This window comes from Schistocerca nitens, chromosome 8 (assembly GCF_023898315.1).
Source record: "Schistocerca nitens isolate TAMUIC-IGC-003100 chromosome 8, iqSchNite1.1, whole genome shotgun sequence".
Lineage (NCBI taxonomy): Eukaryota > Metazoa > Arthropoda > Insecta > Orthoptera > Acrididae > Schistocerca > Schistocerca nitens.
The window spans coordinates 362,380,207-362,404,381 of record NC_064621.1 but is presented as its reverse complement, the minus strand read 5'-3'; the positions used below and the strand labels follow the sequence as shown (position 1 = coordinate 362,404,381).

Genomic DNA, 24,175 nt, shown 5'->3' with positions numbered 1-24,175 from the left:
GAGGAATGAGGGCTGTGTAGTGCTGGAATGGGAACAGAGAAGGGGCTGGATGGGAGAGGACAATGACTAACCAAGGTTGAGGTTAAGAGGGTTACGGGAACATAGGATATATTGCACAGAAAGTTCCCACCTGCACAATTCAGAAAAGCTGGTGTTGGTGGGAAGGATCCATATGGCAAAGGCTGTGAAGCAGTCATTGAAATGAAGGATGTCATATTTGGCAGCATGCTCAGCAACAGGGTGGTCCACTTGCTTCTTCGTCACAGTTTGTCGGCGGCCATTCATGCAGAAAGACAGTTTGTTGGTTGTCATGCTCACATAGAACGCAGCCAGTGGTTGCGGCTTAGCTTGTAGATCACGTGACTTGTTTCACAGGTAATCACTGTCCGCCACCTCTACCCTACCACTATCCCTCTCCCTCCCTGCCCCAGCCTCCTTGTTACCCACACCCAGTCGCTGATCCCAACGTACACTAGTGCTGCTACTTGCAGGACAGCCTCAGTTGCCTGAGACTGCAGTCGTGTGTGAGAGTTGTGTTTGCATGAGTGTACTTGTACGTGTTTGTCATCTAATTCTGACGAAAGCCTTACTGACCAAAAGCTATATTTGTGACAGTCTTCTTGTTGTGCTTATCTGTGACTCAGCATCTCCACTATATGGTGCATAGCAACTTTCCTTTTCAGAATACTGTTACATTCCATCCTGGATTTTCCATTCTTTGAATAACTTTTTCAAATTGACTGGAAATCTTACAACAAGAGCAGTCACTGTTGAGCAAGACGTAACATAGATGGTAAAATAAATTGTGTGTCACCAAAAATAACTGAGACTTCATTTTACGACATGGCAACAAAATTAAAAATAAAAAAAATCTTATCCCTCCCCCCCCCCCCCCAAAGTTAACTGCCTTTTCTCGAATTGAGCCAGCTATATGAAAGAAAATGTCAAGAAAGGGAGCCATTATAGTAAGATGGGTCACTGCAATAGGTGACAAAATGACAGAAAGGAGCTATTACACTTGGACGTGCCCATGACCACAACACGAATGAAGTTGCCAATTTGTGGGTGTATCTATGTGGACTGTCCAATGTGTCTACAAGGAATGGTGTAGCATTCAGAGCCATGTAACACAGCATGAAAACAGTGGTCATAGAAAGCTCTCAACCATTAATACAGGAGGCCCAGTGTCGTCAATTATAATAAACTTCAAACCCAGCAGGAAATGCGAAATGCTGCTTTAAGTGAATGGAGGTCCATCTCAATGAGTTTCTCATGGAAGAGAAATGTGAGTAATGGACATTGGTGGTTGTGTACCTTGCCAAACACCATTACTCACATTGGCACAAAGTGGCATGTCCTCAATGGTCCATAATCATCACCCATGTTTGGAAAGCATATTGTACTAACAGCACGTAATCCTGCCTTAAATACTTTGTAGCAAATAAAATTCATCTTTATTCATCTTCTCATATGTATTTTTATTTTGCCAATCATTTTGAGTTCATTCTGTCCTTTTTCATACCGCCTTTCCTCCAAGTAGTATCATACTTTTTCTGGAACTTCTATGCAAACTACCTTAAGTCCCCACCCCCACCCACCCACCCATACACCCACCCACCCAAGTTTTAGTGTTAATAAGACTTATCAGATATCACCTGCACAAGCACATCATTACCTCCAGTAGAACCTTGCAACGAGGTACAAGTGATGCCTCTGAAACACACACTACAAGTATATATTACACTCCATAGCTTTGTGTTCATATACAGATACATCCCACAAAAATGCCCATGTTTTCCTATTAAAATGCAATTAGAGATAGAAAAAAAATTAATTATGGAACATTATTGTAAAACTGTACTTTAGCAGACACAGAAATACCATAAAAATTGCCACACATATTCTGCTCTCTGTATTTTAGTTGTCACAGTGGGTGGTCCCTTCTATCATTACATGTTTTCTAATGTGAGTCCTGTACAAAATGCTTCTCCAAAGACCACAAAAATAAGGTAACTTTGTTACAGTCTTTCAACAGCTGTTCAGTCCAAATCCTATTACAAACTTTATTACCACAGAGGAATCTTTACAGCAGTAAGAAAAGCGGGAACAAAAAATACATTTATGTCAAACCATGTGTCAGAGTCTCTTGTTAAATTCCAAACCACTGCATACTCTCTTAACAATGCCAAAGAGAAAAATACAGAGGAAACCTGCTTTTACACTTTTATGAGAGTTTTAAAAAGTGGTGTAAAATTCAAGAAAATGTAAAATGTGGGAAATAACTTTTTAAGCAGTAAAAGTTGGTTGTAGGAACCTCCCTGCCCCTTACATTTTTGCACTTTATGAATAATATATGAACATAATAGGCATCAAAATACTCGTCAGGGACATGTTTATTATGTAATAAAGGTTACCTGAATGTTTAGCTGCTTACACAATTGGAACTGTTAAGTGTCTGCGAAGCTGAGACATCTGACTTAATTTCGTTCATCATCACTGATGTTTTTGGAAAGCCTGCAACTGTGTCATTCATCATTTAAATAATGAAACACTGCACAAGTTAATACTTTTTCATGCTTAGCAAGAGAATGTATCCTCATTATCACATGTAAATATTTACATAAGTATTTTGTGTGATGTTTCCATGCGTGTTGTTCTCTCTCTCTTGCACTGTAGTCATCTTTTTGAGACTATAAGGTAACCTGTGTCTCCTCCACTATGCAAAACACACACACACACACACACACACACACACACACACACACACACACACACACCAGTCCCACTGTTTGTGAAACATCACAAAAAAATACTTATGAAAATATTTGCATGACAAATTCTCAAAACGCTTCATGCTAAGCCTGAAAAAGTATGTAATGGGTGCACCGTTCTTTTATTTAAACCAGACATGTTTGAGCAACACAAGGAGAGAAAAGGTGTCAACTAGCAGTACAAGTGTCCAAAAAACAAAACACGCAAAATTTGCATTCAAATAATGCAAAGGTGCCATGAAGATAACAAAGTGAAGTAGAGACACTTTGAAAATAGTTGTAATCTGTCATGAAATCTTTGTTCGAACACAATTGGTCACTCCCATCAGCCACCATGCTGATTAGAACTTGGCAACGGCAGGCGACAAAGAACGAATTCTTCCGACTCTTAGCGATTCAGCTCTACTGAGCAGAGCATCATGCTGTTGAGAAAATTAACCATGTAACATTTGGAAACACTACTTGAAGGCCAGCATCATTCTACGTCAATTGCATCAGCTTTTTCTCCATAAACATTGTTTCATAAAGTGTACATCAGGCAAAAATTATTAATAGGTTAACACCAAAACAGATGCGAATTAACACTGTAAACAGGAAATTTGATAAAACGTTACTTCCGGGAATGTAAAAGGCATAATCCGTATCACTTCAGGCAGGGGGGTTACCTTCATAGTCTGGGATGTTATTGAATTTAGCATATGGTAAAATTCAGGAGTAAGTAAGAAACACACATTTTATTTGTTTTCTCCAAAAAAATTCCTGCCCCAAGATACAGGCCTCCAAAGATGACACTGCAAACACCATTTTTAAGATGTGAATTTCGGAAACATTTTTAAAATGCTGTATCTCTGTAACAGTTCTAAGTATTTTGTTAGTTTTTTTTTATTCGAAAGATAATTACTTTATGATTACAATGGTATCCTCCGTTTAGACATATCTGTCAAATTTCTTTTACTGCCACGTTTTGAATTTTTTATAATTTACAATTTTTTTTTCAAAAATGCCAATCCAGAAAAGTTAGATTTTTTTCTGTTGATTAGCACCATGTAGTACTTTATTCTCTGTATAGGAGAGCTTCCACTTTTATGTTGGACAGGTTTTATTTTTAAAAAATCATTTTTTTAACTTTCAAGCATAATGTATGTCTTCACTGAAGTTGTTTCTTACTAATTTCTTTGTTGCAGTGTTTATTTTTATTGTCTTTGTTGCAGTTATTTATTTTCACTTTCATTGTTACACTTTGTTGTAGTTTCTTGTCAGTTTCTTTGTTGTGGTTGTTCATTGCAGGTTTCTGTATTGTAGTTGTTCAGTGCTAATTTGTTTACTAAAGAAGATTATAAGAAATCTGAGACATCCAGTGAGTTCTGTGTTTTCCTGAGGAATTTGCCAGTTGACAAAGTTGCGTTGTGTTCCGTGAAAAGGACTATTTGAAATGTCTTCTGAGAGAGTCAAGTGTGCTGACTATTTGCATATCCATATAAGACAAACAAAAAAACAGACTTTGTTCAGGTTGGGAATAAGTGTTCTCATTTGAAAACTCTGTTTCTAGTGAAGATGTTTCCAGTGACGAATTTTTGTGTTCTAAATGTTTTGACAGAATAACAACAATGATAGTACCTGAACAAGGAGAAGCTTCCCATGGTTCAGATTTTTAATCAATAGAGGCACAAGTAAATACCGTGAATCAGTCAATTACAGAGGTAGGTGGTAGTCCTGTTAAGTAACCATGGTCAGTGAAGTCGAGTCATAAGCTCTATGCATCAAGAAAGTGCAGAGAAATAACTAAAGCTATGGACGAATACACTACAGCAAAACTGACCACTCTTTCTTCAGAAGAAAAAGAACCAAAGCTCTCTTGCACCCCCTGTTACGAATTTTTCACAAATACCAATTCAGCTGTTGAATATTGTGCACCCTACAGTGAAAAGCTGCAAGTTTTAATGTGAAATGTGTTTTGTTCGTATCATAACGTACACAATTTCAGATCATATGTCTGATGTACAGGAGACATGTCAAGGTTACAATTAGCTTATTTGAAATTTTGTCACACTTAGAATAATACTTTGTGGAGAATTTACTGATTCAAAATTTGTCAAACTTACAGTATTTACATCTACTATAACTATCATAAATTTTTGTTCCATTTTAGGGACCCAGCTCAAAGTATCATTTCGTCCTTCATGAAATCTTCCACAGAGTAGTAGCATTGTTCAGTTAGAAAATCATGCATCTTGCTTTTTAAAATATTTATCTTCATATTCATTAAGTCACACTCTTTTATTGTGCTGTGAATTTTCATGGCTATATATTAACTATTATTCCAAAAACATTTTCACAGAAAACAATTTTGAACCACATTCCATCAGTTTCAAAGTACATGGTAGACAAATCAAGAAATGTGAGGTCTGTAAAAGGAGTCTTTGGAAGACCAGATCCCTATTATGGTCATCCTGTAGAAGCAGCTCAAGTTCATTTATTGCAGTCATCTTATCTGGAAGATAAATGGGACTGTTCTTGCCAGAGTGCCAGCAAAAAAAGACACTATAACTGTAACAGTTGAAGGTCAAAAGGTACATGACACACAGAATTAAAGAAACTTTTGCAATTTATAAGAGCAACTATACAACTTCACATACTGGAAGCTCAAAATTTTATGCACTACAACCTAGAGATGTCTGTTTATGTGTGTACTGTGCGAATTTTGAACTTTGTGTGGTAACTTTCAAGAACTTACTGGAGCATGTGACAAATGACACCTTGGTTGGGTGTGTGAAGTCATCAGTGGTCTGTGACGTAAAGCAAGAGATTTGTTTTTTCAAGAATGTGGCGACTGCCCTGGAAAGGGAGGACTGTCTTTATAGACACTTGGCCTGGAAGACATATCAGATAACTCTGCAGAAATTACATATGCGACATGGGAGGAAAATAAACTAATTAAGAAAACTGTTGCCTTTGACAGTTTCATTGATGAACTTGGTACATGATCAGCAAAAGCAGTAATACACCAGAATCTGAAGAAATTGCAACAACACACTGCAGAGGTGAAAGGATATGTAAAGGCTGAAGAACTACATTTAGTGCTTCACTGTGGTTTTGCTGAGACCTAGTCTGTAATTCTCCCACAAGGAGTACAAGGGTATCATTGGAGTAATGACCAGGTTTCAGTTTTTACCAGGAGTGACATATTTTCGAAACAAGATCAAAAGTGTTGCAATTATAAGTCATGACACATGACATAATTCACCACATGCTTTGCTAGCAATGCGCAAAATTCTTCAACTGGAAACAAGGGCAGAGAAGATCATCATTATTTCTGATGGTGCTCCTATTCATTTTAAAAATCATTACCAGCTCTTTGAAAAAGAGTCGCTTGTGTGAACTGACTGGGTATACAGTGTTAATGGTCACTGGAAGGGGCCTTGTGATGGTGTAGGAGGCCCGCTGAAGCACCATGCTACAAAAAATTACCTTTCTAGACCAAATACAGCTGTGATTCAGAATGTCAGGATTTCATGAGAGTCGTGATATTTTACACATCCACAGCCCTCATTCTTTTGTCCAAAAAGGAAATCAAAGAATTCCGTGACCAGGAAAAAGAAGAAAGGTCCAAACAAAGTACTCCTGTGAAAGGAATTCAGAAGACACATTTTTGGACCCAAAGTGATGGGCGAACTCATAGTGCAAGCGTTTTAAAGATCAAGAAAGATGAAATTTCGTTTGTTCGGCCAACACCTAGGAAACATCAGGATAATCTCAGAAACAGCAGGATAATATTCAGATTCACATCCTGAGGAGGAGGATGTTTGTGGCGTGTGTGTATGACTGTGACTGGTGGATTGCAGAGATTATAGACACCAGTTATGAATTAAACAAAATTGTAGTGAGCTTTATGCTACCACATGGACCAGGCACTGTACATAGGTTTCCAGCTGAGGAGGAGGAGGAGGTTAGTGTTTAACGTCCCGTCGACAACGAGGTCATTAGAGACGGAGCGCAAGCTCGTGTTAGGGAAGGATGGGGAAGGAAATCGGCCGTGCCCTTTCGAAGGAACCATCCCGGCATTTGCCTGAAACGATTTAAAGAAATCACGGAAAACCTAAATCAGAATGGCTGGAGATGGGATTGAACCGTCGTCCTCCCGAATGCGAGTCCAGTGTGCTAAGCACTGCGCCACCTGGCTCGGTTTTCCAGCTGAAGGAGAGCAACAACGCCATCAGTGCTCACTTCCTGTTCACACTGTTTTGAAGACTGTAGGTGCTTCAGTTCCTAATGGTTCAACAGGAAGGCATCACTAGATATCAAAGGAAGATACTGAAGCAGTAGAACACATTTTTTGTTCATTGACTGGCTAATTTCATTACAAAATAGAGTGCACAGAAGTTGTATAAATTGAAACCTTTAAGTCTTTGGAACTTTCACATGTATTTTGGAACCAATTAAAATGCTTGAAAAATGAGTCTCTTACTCATCTTTAGAAACTAAAATAATGTTAAATAAAGCTAGGTTTTGATTTTTATGAGCCTCTTATGTGATAAAATGGTAATAAAACAGGTTTTATGTATGGCAAAAAACCTGTTTTAAAACCTGTTCAACCTAAATGTGGAAGCTCTCCTTTTCAGGGAATGTAGAACTACATGGTATTAATCAACAGAAAAAACTTAAAATTTCATGGATTGGCATTTTTGAAAAAAAAAAATAAAATCCATAAATTACCAAAAAAGTTCAGAATGCTATAGTAAAAGAACTTTGACAAAGAAGTCCAAATGGAGGACTTCTTTGTAATCATAAAGCACTTATCTATCAAATAAAAAAACAACAACAAAATATCTGGAACTGTTCCAGAGATAAAGCATTTTAAATTTTTTTTCCAAAATTTGCATCTTCAAAATGGTACGCACAGTGTCACCTTCGGAGGAATGTATCTTACAGCAGAAATTTTTTTGGAGAAAACAAAAAAAAAATGTGTGTTCCTTACTTAATCCTTCATTTTAACATATCATACATTCAATAACATCCGAGACTATGAAGGTAACTTTTTTCCTAGCCTGCCGGAATTGATATGGACTATGCCTTCAGTGATGTTATACTGCACTTCCAATGTAATTCACATAGAAAATTTATATTCTAAGTTACAGTGCTTCAATGAAGGGCAACAAGTAGTGGCTCAACATTTTTTCTGCCCCCCCCCCCCACACACACACACACACACACACACAGAGAGAGAGGGGGGGGGGGGGGGGGGGGGGGGAACATTCCACGCGGGAAAAATATATCTAAAAACAAAGATGATGTGACTTACCATGCGAAGGCGCTGGCAGGTCGATAGATACACAAACAAACACATACATACACACAAAATTCAAGATTTCGCAAACAATGGTTGCTTCGTCAGGAAAGAGGGAAGGAGAGGGATAGACGAAAGGATGTGGGTTTTAAGGGAGAGGGTAAGGAGTCATTCCAATCCCGGGAGCGGAAAGACTTACGTTAGGGGGAAAAGAGGACAGGTATACACTCGCACACGCACACATATCCATCCACACATATACACACACAAGCAGACATATTTAATGCCACCCATTCTATATCAAACGGGCCCTTCCCTACAGCCTAGGTCTTCGTGGCAAACGAATCTGCTCCAGTCCGGAATCCCTGAAGCATTACACCAACAACCTGACAACAGCTTTCACATCCCGCAACTACCCTCCCGACCTGGTACAGAAGCAAATAACCAGAGCTACTTCCTCATCCTCTCAAACCCAGAACCTCCCACAGAAGAACCCCAAAAGTGCCCCACTTGTGACAGGATACTTTCCGGGACTGGATCAGATTCTGAATGTGGCTCTCCAGCAGGGATACGACTTCCTCAAATCCTGCCCTGAAATGAGATCCATCCTTCATGAAATCCTCCCCACTCCACCAAGAGTGTCTTTCTGCCGTCCACCTAACCTTCGTAACCTCTTAGTTCATCCCTATGAAATCCCCAAACCACCTTCCCTACCCTCTGGCTCCTACCCTTGTAACCACCCCCGGTGTAAAACCTGTCCCATGCACCCTCCCACCACCACCTACTCCAGTCCTGTAACCTGGAAGGTGTACACGATCAAAGGCAGAGCCACGTGTGAAAGCACCCACGTGATCTACCAACTGACCTGCCTACACTGTGATGCATTCTATGTGGGAATGACCAGCAACAAACTGTCCATTCGCATGAATGGACACAGGCAGACAGTGTTTGTTGGTAATGAGGATCACACTGTGGCTAAACATGCCTTGGTGCACAGCCAGCACATCTTGGCACAGTGTTACACCGTCCGGGTTATCTGGATACTTCCCACTAACACCAACCTATCCGAACTCCGGAGATGGGAACTTGCTCTTCAATATATCCTCTCTTCCCGTTATCCACCTGGCCTCAATCTCCGCTAATTTCAAGTTGCCGCCACTCATACGTCACCTGTCATTCAGCAACATCTTTGCCTCTGCACTTCTGCCTCGACTGACATCTCTGCCCAAACTCTTTGTCTTTAAATATGTCTGCTTGTGTCTGTATATGTGTGGATGGGTATGTGTGTGTGTGCGCGAGTGTATACCCGTCCTTTTTTCCTTTTTTCCCCCCTAAGGTAAGTCTTTCCGCTCCCGGGATTGGAATGACTCCTTACCCTCTCCCTTAAAACCCACATCCTTTCGTCTTTCCCTCTTTCCTGAGGAGGCAACAGTTTGTTGCGAAAGCTTGAATTTTGTGTGTATGTTTGTGTTTGTTTGTGTGTCTATCGACGTGCCAGCGCTTTCGTTTGGTAAGTCACATCATCTTTGTTTTTAGATACATTTTTCCCACGTGGAATGAAGATGATGTGACTTAGCAAATGAAAGTGCTGGCAGGTCGACAGACACACAAACGAACACAAACATACACACAAAATTCAAGCTTTCGCAACACACTGTTGCCTCATCAGGAAAGAGGGAAGGAGAGGGAAAGACGAAAGGATGTGGGTAGGTCTTTCCCTCTCCTTCCCTCTTTCCTGATGAGGCAACAGTTTGTTGCGAAAGCTTGAATTTTGTGTGTATGTTTGTGTTCGTTTGTGTGTCTGTCGACCTGCCAGCACTTTCATTTGGTAAGTCACATCATCTTTGTGTGTGTATATATATATATATATATATATATATATATATATATATATATAAAAATTCGTCCCTACAAATTTTTAATCCACTCAACTATACTAAATCACTGCAGACAAGTGTAAATTGTTACATATTGCAACAAGCGGATTCCTGATACTATCATCTCATTTTTTAAATGAAAAAAAGTTAGAAATATGTTTGACAATTATGTCATGATTCTTGAGGCACAAATGCAACATTACACAAAACTGAAGATGAAGAGAACATCTTACAGTTGATTACCTGCTAAGGTGGTAGTATATAAAGAAGTACAGCAATTTATTTTACAGAGGTGTTGGAAACTTTAATCATGCAAGCATAATATAATTACATGAATGGTTTACAACTGATATTTATGGTGCAGCATATCTACTATGTAGCACAAAAAAGATGTTATTCAAAATATTTCCTTAAAATGAAAGACACTGTATGACAAGTCTAGCTTCTTGGCTTTGTGGTAACTAATGGGTTAACAAAAGATTAAGTGGAAGAAAGACAAATTCATGCGTAAGTACTGGACTGAGTAATTACAAGGGCACCAGCAGGATGTGACACATCAAGTGCAATTTTTAAAATGATGGGAGAGCAACAACACTTACGCAATCCTGTTAATCGTGAGATTCACTGCCGAAAGTGTCACTAGGTGGCTACACATGGAAATGAGAAACAACAGTTATGTTTTTAACCAGTAAATGCAAATTTTAAGATGTATGTAAACATTTTACTCTTCTGTATCATTTGTTGCACTGGTCACAGTAATAAAAACTTTGTATGGAGAAAATATTCTAAGCCTAACAAAATTGTCACAATTCACAAAATGCATCTGGTAAAACAACTTCTTAAAGCTATAATACACATCTATTTTATATAATGCACAAATATGTAATAAATGGTCAACGAGTATAAAATTAAAGCAATTTTATTTAAAGAAAAAAATTCAGTGCTCTTAGCAACTACGTCAAGAGATTGCATTCAAAATCTATCAAACACATGTTACGGGTTGGACAATTTCAATACTCACAGACTGCCTACGGCACCATTTTGAACATACATATATGTAACCGTGCACAATTACTGTCACAATCAACCCTACAGAATAAAGCTGGTACCACATCTCATTAAAAAATCTGATGATTCACACTAACACATTAATTGTTAACAAATATCTGATTACACCGATTTACCTGCCCCCCCCCCTACATTTAACAATATGAAACAAAGTTTAATTCTTGCTGTTTAAAGTTATCAACTGTTCTTTGTGTTTCTGCTACGTGGGTAAGTTCTTGAAATATGTGATACAACAACATGTGAGAGGTGAAAAGTAATTTTCCCAAGTATAAACTACAAACTTTAATTCTAAATAACTAACTAACCTGTAGAGGCGCAGTTACATGCTGTTGATACCGTAAAAGCCCACTGTCTATTCAGTTAGTGAAAGCATCTATAGTGGTAAAATATTTTGGGGCAACACATTTCTCATTTACATTAATAACACCAAAATCAGCGTAGTCACAATTAAAATAATTTATAATGTGAGTGAGCTCATTTTTGCTCTTATTTGGTTTATATTTCTATTTTCCCTTCAGCATATTCATCAAATATGCTAACATACCTCAAAAAGATTTAACTCCAATACAGGATCTGCTTTAGAAAAATAGAAAAAGGCATAGAAATATTAGGTATTTCAATAGCACAAACAATTGCAAACCAAGTGACATGATTAGGATGCAAAACAAGAAAAGGTAAAAAGATATTAGCAGTGGCAGCAAGGCTTTCAAATGTAGATGTGCAAATATCAGTTAGACAATCAGGATCAAGTTCATCATGGCTGGATAAAGAACTGAAGGACCTGAGAAAACTGTGGTGGGACAATGTAGCAAGGTCCAATGCAGCTGCTGCTTATCCAAATAACCTCAACAACAAACATTTTCAGTAATCTTCAATATGATTTGAAATCTACATGTGACAAACTACGGAATCTGAAACCTAAGTTGAAGGATTTTCTCCATTGTTCATCAAGATCAGTCACCTCAGTGACAGTGGAAGAGTAGTTTGCAACAGACATTTTCTTACTCTGTGCTGGAAACTGTCTTGTATGATATCTGACACAAAAGACAAAAGACTTTTGCTGCAAATCTGTGCATGTATCAAATTTGTTCAACCAGTGGTGGTTGTCTTCAAAGTAGAAACAACATGAGTCCACATATATGCATTTGGTCCTACCATTGCCCAAAAGATTTAAGAAAGTTGTTTTCCATGAGGTTATGTAACAGCTCAACTGTTTTTGCAGTTCAGACAGAGAGTAAGAACACCTCTTATAAACTGCAGTACACTAAGTTGACTAATTTCAATTACACGTGTCACAGCATAAGGAAAAAGATTAAGGTCGGAAAACAGTCATACATGAATACATCACAAATGCTATATGAAATGCGGAGAGAGAAAGACAGTATAATACACAGAAATGCCAATCAATTTGAGACAGTCAAAAAGGAAGTATCAATTTAAAAAATTGTGCAGAGGAGAAAATTAAAATTAAGGTCTTTAAAAAAGTAGTTGCTTTCATGAAACAACTGCACGGTTTTTCATTAAATAACGTACTTTCCACCACGAAAGAAATAGATTTTTTACTTTTATCAAAGATTATCTAACAAAATTACCTCACACTCAAAAATCTACCAATACCCACTATGAAAACACTTAAATCTGTAGATGTGTCTTACTGCATTTATATGCATGAATGTTGATAAGTCTAAGAAACTGCCCGAACGAAGACCAATGGTGTATGTATCAAGATACTTAGCCTCAGAAAGCAAGATCAATCATAATAACAATAGCAACAACAACAATAACAATAATAATTACCTGATCAAATTTTCGTTGGGAGAATGATTTCGGCACCGGTTCTGAAGTCCAGGTTTGCTACCATCTGTGCATAGAGTAAATTTTTTATTGGTTTAGAGCAGAAAAGCATTTTGCAAAACTGCATTCCAGTATGTAGAGAAAATTTAAGATTATCTATTCCTAGGATCATCGTAACAAAAAAATTATCAGTAAAGAAGTGCAAATACCTCTAAGGACATCTGGTAAGTTGTTTTTAATTGCATAACATAATCACACACACACACACTGAGACAGGCTAACTATTGACACAAACGAAATGTTTTGGAACACCATATCTCAAAGGAAATTATCTATGAATAACCCTTTCCCACTGATGACGAAGTTAAGTATATCACTGAGCCATTCAATCTGCCTGACAAAAAAAAATTAATCGTTGCAATGTGCATTCTTAAATCTGTAGAAATATATTTCCCACAATTGTTTTGTACATAACACTTAAATTTCTTCCTTTGATTCCAACACACACATTTCAATGGGTATAAGCCTACAACATTCTTTGTTACACATTATCCACAGTGTTCATAATCTATAATATTGATACTTGGATATGAGTACTAAGATTGCCAAAACTGTAAATAATGAACAAATGAGTACAAACAATACTTTAAGATGTTCTGAATATATTATTACACCTTTATTTTTCCATGATTCACAATGCACATCAGTGTGTGGAGGTCTGAACATAGTCACAACAGTGCGATGTGGGCTTCAACATCTATTCAAATCAATACAGCTTAAAATTTTTCAGTGTATCAGAAGTGCAGCATGTCAGATTCAAACAGATGCATTTTCAATTAGCCTATAAAATGTACAGTGTAGTATACATGAACCATCCTCCCTCTACATTTAAGTGCCTAAAATGGGCATCAGAATAAGTAATTCTAATGCTGCGGAAATAACAATTGTCAACACTGTACAAAGAGCTAAAAATAAACCTATATGTTCACTAAGGGAGGGGGGGGGGGTCCCCTCATACACCAGAGAGGAACTAAAATCACTTCAGAGATCTTCAGCTCAAGTTCAAACAAATAGTGAAACAAGCTCAACTGATTACGATAGGTATTCATTTTTCTTAAGTGTTTAATAAGTATCTGAGTAACCTACATTAATACTGACTCTAAACCATGGCACAACTTGATATTATATTAATCAATGCCACATGCGAAAGAGATGAATAAGTGGCAGAAAAATCCTTAGACAACACTTGATTGGTTTATGATCACAATATTCTGAATTATTTATTTATTGTTTGATGAAATGTACACAATTCTGGTTTTCAAGTTCCATTTGCTCTTTGCCGAATAAATTTATTTCTGTTTTCTTAAATGATGTTTAAAGGAGAAACATGTTGCCCTCTGAAAATTCTATTATTATCTACTTCTGTTATTTCTGCTTTTAATGTCGAAACTTTTAAAAACTGAAGACTACTTGATAAGCATTGGAGAGACGTACTAACTGGCAGGAAAACAAATTTATGGTTCATGAAACAGATAGAAGTGAAAGATCTAATTCTGTCAAAAATGAAAAGCATAGAGCATGAAGCCAGGTGAATAGATACTAAGAGGACAAAAACAGATAGAGACAACTTAATGGAAGGTGGGTAGATGACTCTAAAACACATCCAGGATCAATACAAATATGTTGTTGTTGTAGTTGTTGTTGTGGTCTTCAGTCCTGAGGCTGGTTTGATGCAGCTCTCCATGCTACTCTATCCTGTGCAAGCTTCTCCCAGTACCTACTGCAACCTACATCCTTCTGAGTCTGCTTAGTGTACCGTATTTACTCGAATCTAAGCCGCACTTTTTTTCCGGTTTTTGTAATCCAAAAAACCGCCTGCGGCTTAGAATCGAGTGCAAAGCAAGTGGAAGTTCTGAAAAATGTTGGTAGGTGCCGCCACAACTAACTTCTGCCGTCGAATATATGTAACGCTACACAGTCATGCTTTGTAGGCATAAAGATAAATACTGGGGCCAAAATCTCTGCGTCAGTAAATAAATTTAAAAAAAGGTGGAAGACGAGCTTTTTTTTCTCCGCCCCGAGTTTCAACCACTACATTTTCATACATTATTCAACGAAGTAAATACAAATTCCGTATTGTTCATCTTCGAATGTAGCAGAATTTCAACGTACTACGAAAATCCGACTGGCAAGACTGTTTGGGATGTTTGTCAATATGGCCAACTCTACGTTCTGAATTTTTTCCTACCTGTGAGAAGAGATGGTTGCTAATAGAAACCTGATGAAATGTGAATCACATACAGTATTCTCTTCGCCATAAGAATAATACGAACATAAACATTTTGCCATGTATTCTTTCGTGTTTGCTGCTATCTCATTTAAATCCTGTCTGCCGAATAAACTACGAAACTAGAGTGAGACAACAGCAAACGCGGAAGAATATACGTATCGTGTCATGTTTATATTTGTATTATTCTTATACCTAATAGTGATACAGTCAGAAATGAAGCACGGCAACTAACTAGATTTTTAAATCTAAGATGACTCTAATTTCTGTGCAGAATTTGATGTTCTAAAGAAGCGGCCGCAAAGATTTTCAAACGGAGAAAAATTTTTGCCTAACTCTCGTTCAGAACATGTTCTATCATACGCAGTCTATTATTTGGTTCTTGTTGATCATTATCAAAGAAAGCAGCAGTGTAAGTAACAACAAATAGCAGTCTCTTGCCGTTGTTTCGCTAATGGGATGATTCTTTTTTTTTTTTTTTTTTTTTTTTTTAAGCGGCGGTAGTGTGCACAAAAGCAAGCCGTGCCGCGAGCGGCGACAGGCCGTAAACACACACTATAAGAATGCGACAAACAATGCATGACACAGTACAGTAATGCATTTTCAGCTTAGAGTGACGTTAACACCTATAACAAAGAAAACGGCACTTATCAGATCAAAGCAAAATAAGCAATCGATTCAAACCAGATGAAGCACGTGAAAAAGGAAGGGAACCCGTATAAATACGGACGGAGCGCCTGACGCATAGCAAGGGTTACATGGTAAAGCTTAACGGCTCAGCTTGCGACTCGAACCAAACTACTGTAGGTGTATCGTCATTCATTCGACCTAAATTGTGTCTCATATTACAACGGACCAACTTTGTTTCGATTTGGAGGTGCGGCCTAAAACTTTTCACTCTCCTTGAATTTCGAGTCTCAAATTTCAGGTGCGGCTTAGATTCGGGAATTTTTTTTTCCTTTATTTCGAGTCTCATTTTTTAGGTGCGGCTTAGATTCGAGTGCGGCTTAGATTCGAGTAAATACGGTATTCATCTCTTGGTCTCCCCCTACGATTTTTACCCTCCACGCTGCCCTCCAATACTAAATTGGTGATCCCTTGATGCCTCAGAACATGTCCTAACAAACGATCCCTTCTTCTGGTCAAGTTGTGCCACAAACTCCTCTTCTCCCCAATCCTATTCAGTACCTCCTCATTAGTTATGTGATCTACCCATCTAATCTTCAGCATTCTTCTGTTGCACCACATTTCGAAAGCTTCTATTCTCTTCTTGTCCAAACTATTTACCGTCCATGTTTCACTTCCATACATGGCTACACTCCATACAAATACTTTCAGAAATGACTTCCTGACACTTAAATCTATACTCGATGTTAACAAATTTCTCTTCTTCAGAAACGCTTTCCTTGCCATTGCCAGTCTACATTTTATATCCTCTCTACTTCGACCATCATCAGTTATTTTGCTCCCCAAATAGCAAAACTCCTTTACTACTTTAAAGTGTCTCATTTCCTAATCTAATCCCCTCAGCATCACCCGATTTAATTTGACTACACTCCATTATCCTCGTTTTGCTTTTGTTGATGTTCATCTTATATCCTCCCTTCAAGACACCATCCATTCCGTTCAACTGCTCTTCCAAGTCCTTTGCTGTCTCTGACAGAATTACAATGTCATCGACGAACCTCAAAGTTTTTATTTCTTCTCCATGGATTTTAATACCTACTCCGAATTTTTCTTTTGTTTCCTTTACTGCTTGCTCAATATACATACTAAATAACATCGGGGAGAGGCTACAACCCTGTCTCACTCCTTTCCCAACCACTGCTTCCCTTTCATGCCCCTCGACACTCATAACTGCCATCTGGTTTCTGTACAAATTGTAAATAGCCTTTCGCTCCGTGTATTTTACCCCTGCCACCTTTAGAATTTGAAAGAGAGTATTCCAGTCAACATTGTCAAAAGCTTTCTCTAAGTCTACAAATGCTAGAAATGTAGGTTTGCCTTTCCTTAATCTTTCTTCTAAGATAAGTCGTAAGGTCAGTATTGCCTCACGTGTTCCAGTATTTATACGGAATCCAAACTGATCTTCCCCGAGGTCGGCTTCTACTAGTTTTTCCATTCGTCTGTAAAGAATTCGTGTTAGTATTTTGCAGCTGTGGCTTATTAAACTGATTGTTCGGTAATTTTCACATCTGTCAACACCTGCTTTCTTTGGGATTGGAATTATTATATTCTTCTTGAAGTCGGAGGGTATTTCGCCTGTTTCATACATCTTGCTCACCAGATGGTAGAGTTTTGTCAGGACTGGCTCTCCCAAGGCCGTCAGTAGTTCCAATGGTATGTTGTCTACTCCGGGGGCCTTGTTTCGACTCAGGTCTTTCAGTGCTCTGTCAAACTCTTCACGCAGTATCGTATCTCCCATTTCATCTACATCCTCTTCCATTTCCATAATATTGTCCTCAAGTACATCGCCCTTGTATAGACCCTCTATATACTCCTTCCACCTTTCTGCCTTCCCTTCTTTGCTTAGAACTGGGTTGCCATCTGAGCTCTTGATATTCATACAAGTGGTTCTCTTCTCTCCAAAGGTCTCTTTAATTTTCCTGTAGGCAGTATCTATCTTACCCCTAGTGAGACAAGCCTCTACATCCTTACATTTGTCCTCTAGCCATCCCTGCTTATCCATTTTGCACTTCCTGTCGATCTCATTTTTGAGACGTTTGTATTCCTTTTTGCCTGCTTCATTTACGCATTTTTATATTTTCTCCTTTCACCACTTAAATTCAATATTTCTTCTGTTACCCAAGGATTTCTACTAGCCCTCGTCTTTTTACCTACTTGATCCTCTGCTGCCTTCACTACTTCATCCCTCAAAGCTACCCATTCTTCTTCTACTGTATTTCTTTCCCCCATTCCTGTCAATTGTTCCCTTATGCTCTCCCTGAAACTCTGTACAACCTTTGGTTCTTTCAGTTTATCCAGGTCCCATCTCCTTAAATTCCCACCTTTTTGCAGTTTCTTCAGTTTTAATCTACAGGTCATAACCAATAGATTGTGGTCAGAGTCCACATCTGCCCCTGGAAATGTCTTACAATTTAAAACCTGGTTCCTAAATCTCTGTCTTACCATTATATAATCTATCTGATACCTTTTAGTATCTCCAGGGTTCTTCCATGTATACAACCTTCTATCATGATTCTTAAACCAAGTGTTAGCTATGATTAAGTTGTGCTCTGTGCAAAATTCTACCAGGCGGCTTCCTCTTTCATTTCTTAGCCCCAATCCATATTCACCTACTACGTCTCCATCTCTCCCTTTTCCTACACTCGAATTCCAGTCACCCATGACTATTAAATTTTCGTCTCCCTTCACTATCTGAATAATTTCTTTTATTTCATCATACATTTCTTCAATTTCTTCATCATCTGCAGAGCTAGTTGGCATATAAACTTGTACTACTGTAGTAGGTGTGGGCTTCGTATCTATCTTGGCCACAATAATGCGTTCACTAAGCTGTTTGTAGTAGCTTACCCGCGTTCCTATTTTCCTATTCATTATTAAACCTACTCCTGCATTACCCCTATTTGACTTTGTGTTTATAACCCTGTGGTCACCTGACCAGAAGTCTTGTTCCTCCTGCCACCGAACTTCACTAATTCCCACTATATCTAACTTTAACCTATCCATTTCCCTTTTTAAATTTTCTAACCTACCTGCCCGATTAAGGGATCTGACATTCCACACTCCGATCCGTAGAACGCCAGTTTTCTTTCTCCTGATAACGACGTCCTCTTGAGTAGTCCCCGCCCGGAGATCCGAATGGGGGACTATTTTACCTCCGGAATATTTTACCCAAGAGGACGCCATCATCATTTAATCATACAGTAAAGCTGCATGTCCTCGGGAAAAATTACGGCTGTAGTTTCCCCTTGCTTTCAGCCGTTCGCAGTACCAGCACAGCAAGGCCGTTTTGGTTATTGTTACAAGGCCAGATCAGTCAATCATCCAGACTGTTGCCCTTGCAGCTACTGAAAAGGCTTCTGCCCCTCTTCAGGAACCACACGTTTGTCTGGCCTCTCAACAGATACCCCTCCGTTGTGGTTGTACCTACGGTACGGCTATCTGTATCGCTGAGGCACGCAAGCCTCCCCACCAACGGCAAGGTCCAAATATGAAGTGCTTAAAGCTATGGGTAGTGGTGGTGGTGGTGGTGGTGGTGGTGGTGGTGGCGAATGATTACCTACTGTTCCTCATTTAAGACTTATCTTTCGCTTTTGTTCCATTTTTGCATTAAAATCCCATTATCAGCTTGCAGCATTCTTACTCAGAGAACAACATCTATTATGAGATCAACCCTCATCTTAGCACACACTACAGAGTGATGGGTTGTGTTTACTAATTCTTTAAGTACTAATACAAAAATCTATTTCTGTACCACTTGTTTCAAAATCAGTACTGACAATATCAAAACTATTCATTTCCTGTGGTGGTAATAAGTGGTGCCTATTTTGTCAGAAATAACAGTGTGCCACTGGAAATGGCCACTATGATTGTTAAAGATGGCAGCATCTTTTTAAACTGGACTATCAGAATACTGAGACTGCCTGGGCTTAAGTCCTGGTCCAGCACAATTTTTTAACCAGTCACAAAGGTTTATTTTTCCAGGAGTTGTGAATTGTCAATTCTGAGATATTCGTATGTAAATGAACATTTCATTTTATAACAGAAAGAAAATCTTATAATGGCAGTGATTAATAGGTTAGAACCACACTAGGAAAGGGGGAGAAATAATATCACTATTGTCTGTTTCTGTGCAGAGTACATACATCTGCACTCAGGGAAACATAATAACATAGTTTGTCTTCCTTCTGAAATCACCACAAGAAGATAACTAATGTCTTCACTCCATTATCTGTGACTTAATTACTGACAAAATAATGATATTTTTTATCTAGTGTAGCTACCTTCAGTCTTAAGAACACTGAAGAAATTTTAAAGTTTTTACATGAGCAGAATTAATATATATAATCTATATATGGGCTCACCACGTGCTTGTCGATGCTTCCGACCAGCTTCATGAAATGCGAAGTAGGCCCGAAAAAAAGCACGCACAATAGCCCAACGAAAAACTGCCACTGGATCGGCACCAACTAGTTCTCGAACAAATGCCATACTGCTGTTTTTTAGTACACTGACAATATCTTGCCTCATAAGATCCAAGTTCTTCTCCCTCATCTCTGCTGCCTAAAAATATTAATTTACATTTGTAGTAATACGATCATTATTTTATTTATATACATATTCCAGGGATACGTTCATACATGAATGATATTGCGATGCAGAACAACCATAGTATAACTATTGTAATCAAACAGAAAACGTAACATAAACTGAGCATATTTCAAGTATTTTAAGGAATGCCAGGAATAATGCTATTAATTTAGCAAAAACACAGCTTAAAATTAGAAAAGTAATCAAAGGACAAATAGATATACAAAATATTGAAAAAACTATAGCAAACAAACAAAGGAGGATGCATATGAACAGTATGGCTGTCCCTCTTACAGCATTCATATAAACATGTAGTCTTACATTGTACCTATTTCGATGCACTTTTATTTATAAAAATTTTAAAATTATTCTCATTAGAAAATTATCTCTATGCAATTAACCTCACAGGTCGTGTTGACAAAAATATTATTATATTGCTGGTGTGAATCCCTGTCCTGGGACTTGTTTTAAATCCATTATTCAGTTTTCAGTTGTCTGGATGATCTAAAGAGAGTGATACAAGCTCTGGTTGCCACTTCTGAAACTGTTATTTTATTACATCAAAGAATATCAGATACTGGATCACTGACTCAGTGCCTGCGCTTTCATACATATTTAAACCACAACATCAGACTGCAATAATAAAACAAAGGTAAAAGATTAATCTCGTCCTCATTTCATAGTTTGATCAAGACTCATTATTCGATGTACATATTTTGTGTTTAAGAGCTTTTATGTGTGGTACAACCCTGTACATAATACCCGGATACACACCACTGCACCAGGCCGCTGGCATTCTACACTGAAATACTCTGGTCACTCGCGAATCAGTGACCAGAGGCCACATACGACTTATGCACAGGGCATGGTGCGCACGATTCTGTCTACCAGAGGTCTCCTCTATATATGATTATGGTTTCGTAAGTCTATTAAAAAAGTAAGAAAAATGTTTGATTCATAAATAACTCACCCTACTTCTCGGCAGTCTCCTTGACAAATATACACTCGGTCCTGCAATTCTCCAGCTTTTTCATCCCATTGGAAAAATAGATTATTCTGTCAAACTCTGCAAAACATTCATCGATTGCAACTACCATGTCTTCATTTCCTAAAAATTTCTTTTCAGCAAGCCAAAGTTTCAGTTAGGGAACAAGGAAAAGTTACTTGGGGCTAAATCTGGTGATTAGGATGGACGACGAACCAGTTCAAATTCCAATTCAAGCATATTCGCCATTGTTATCACTGATGTGTGGGATGGTGAATTATCCTGGTGAAAGAGCACTTTTCTGCGTGCCAACCTTGACTTTTTTCAGCCCAAGCAAGTTCCAAACAATCCAACAAGGAAGCATAATTGGTTCCAGTTTTGGCTCTCCTCCTTCCCTCCAGGTAATATATGAGGATTATTCCTTGGGAACAACGCCCCCCCCCCCCCCCCCCAACCAACCCATGTACCTGTACATGGTAGAAATTCTTTATACCAGGGCTTCCCAACCTTTTCAGCTGGCAGCCCCCTTCTTTAGTCGAAAATCCATGGTGGGCCCCTAGTCAGTCAAGAGCACAGTAACTTTAAATTTCAGAGCGAAACCCATGGGAACTGAAAGCTTCTTAATGCAAGTGCCATCTTCCCAATGACCCATCACCCCCCCTGAAGTATCAATAGTATTTGGATTAGAGATAAATGAAAACAACTTGAAATTAACGATCCAATTTGAATTCCCACTGTATCCAGACACTTGCTAGTGGATTTACTCCCTTTGTTCAACACACTACAGCCTGATTAAAATTACTTGGTAATTGACATTTCACACGTTGGAGCTGACTTCCTCCAAGAGCAGTCAACTTCACGTCCAAACTGTTCGCTGTTGACAAGCTGCTACTTGTGGTCTGTTCACTTCCACTGTTTGGCTATTGGTGTGTAAGGAGCATGCATATTTCATAACAGTTGTGTGTGTGTGTGTGTGTGTGTGTGTGTGTGTGTGTGTGTGTGTGTGTGTGTGTGTTTTGTTTTTCGGATTTGCGTGAAATCCAAAGAAAAATGTTCAAATGTGTGTAAAGTCTATGGGACCTAACTACTGAGGTCATCAGTCCTTAGTCTTACACACTATTAACCTAAGTTTAACTTCCGCTAAGGACAACACACAAACACACGCACACACGCGCGCGCGCGGGCACGCGCGCGCACACACGAAGGAGGACTCGAACCTCCGGTGGGAGCGGCCGCGCAGTCCACGACGACATGGCGCAATAGACTGCGCGGCCATTCCACACGGCTGTGAAGAAAAGAGGCAGACCCATGATTCAGGATACAAACACATCACGAAAGAAAAGGGGCCAAGGAATTGCCTTTAGAGGACTATTGTGACATCTGTTGTGCAATGTGTGGGAATACATTCACCCAGTTTACATACATTTCCAAAACCGGATTTCGTAACCCAATGTCCCAGTTTCGCTTTTGGTTGGTCAGGTAAACACTTCAAAATCGATTCTGGAAATCTGCTTTCATAAAGCCGTTTTCCAGTTCCACAATTGATTTTCGTGCTCATGTAAACAGCTTGGAAAGTCTAGTTATTTTTACATCTTTGTGTATCTACTGGGCAGCTGTCAGTCCATAGCCGGCAGCTAGCAGGCGGCATTGCAACAGTGTACTGTCACTTGGTAGCTGGCAACTGGCAGAAGGCGTGGCAACAGTTTAGCCACAGCTGACAACTTCAACTACTACTTGGACACTATATTGTGGCAGTCAGCAAATTAGGAAAACAAACAGACAGATACTCTTATTTCTATATAAGAAGACAAAGCATTTCACAGAACGTAAGACGTTTTTCCTCAAAGGAAACAATTCTGGCAGAGGAGGTTTACCTTTTACAAGGTGGCATGAGAAAAGTCGTCATTTGTTTACGCTTGCAGCCAGTTGCCACAATATAGTGTCAGAGTAATAGCAAGTAATTGTAATGGAAGTATAGACAGGCCATATTTTTAACAGAGAGGACGGAATATACTACAAAGTAAAGAAATTAGCTTTAGAGATCATTTTAATTTTCGTAACAAAAATATCAATGCCAACAGAATTCAATTAAAAATTATTTTGTAAATAATACAAGACAGAAACAAAATTCCTACAGAGTTATTGCTCAGGCACTTTCACTGAGCTACTACAAAGAAAAATGCTTTCTTCTTTACTACAGATGAGTCTGTAGGAATAATAATGGAATCCTAATGTGATGGTTGAGGCTGCTTCTGTTGACACAATTTTGAAAAGTTGGGTTCAATTCTTGACAACTGGAGACGGATGTCTGGTTCCGCTTCTAGACAGCTTCGGTACTTAGTTTTGTGGGCAGCATAGACCGAGAATCCAGATTCACACATGTATGTTGTGGCAAACGGAAGAAGTACACGTTGTGCCTTTTCAACCAGGGGGTAGTATTTCTTGTTATGCAAACGGATCCAAAAGTGTGAGTAACCGTCAATGTCAAAACTTGATTTCAAAGTAGGGTCTGTGGCAATTTCTACCAACAACTCATATTCATTTGATGATAGAATGTTTGGCTTTTTGGATACAGTGAATGGGTTGACCACCCATTCATATTTCTGCAGTTTCTCATCTTCAGCTGTTGGGAAATAATGCTCCAACAATGACATCAATCTTCGAAGATGTTCCAGGATTTGATGAAACAAATTCTTCCCAAGCGCCAAAGTTTTGTTTTCCAAAAACTCCTTGAGAATAGGAAAACACTCAACCTCCCCCTCCCCGATACTCTCTGACCCAGAATTAATTTTCCTCTTGAATGCTCGAACTTTGTCGATAGCAGTGACCTTTGTT

The 24,175-nt window shown here is 38.7% G+C and overlaps 1 protein-coding gene across 1 annotated transcript in view; it reads right to left on the bottom strand.

Annotated features, from left to right (window-relative positions):
- LOC126198475 (unconventional myosin-IXa-like) overlaps nucleotides 1-24,175 on the bottom strand; it is a 350,557-nt gene that overhangs the window by 200,943 nt on the left and 125,439 nt on the right. The window contains exons 10-12 of the mRNA XM_049934833.1: nucleotides 20,130-20,324; nucleotides 12,798-12,861; nucleotides 10,532-10,579 (exon numbers count right to left, since the gene is read on the bottom strand). Of these exons, the coding sequence (XP_049790790.1) occupies nucleotides 10,532-10,579; nucleotides 12,798-12,861; nucleotides 20,130-20,324 (307 nt within the window). The remainder of the gene's footprint in view (nucleotides 1-10,531; nucleotides 10,580-12,797; nucleotides 12,862-20,129; nucleotides 20,325-24,175) is intronic.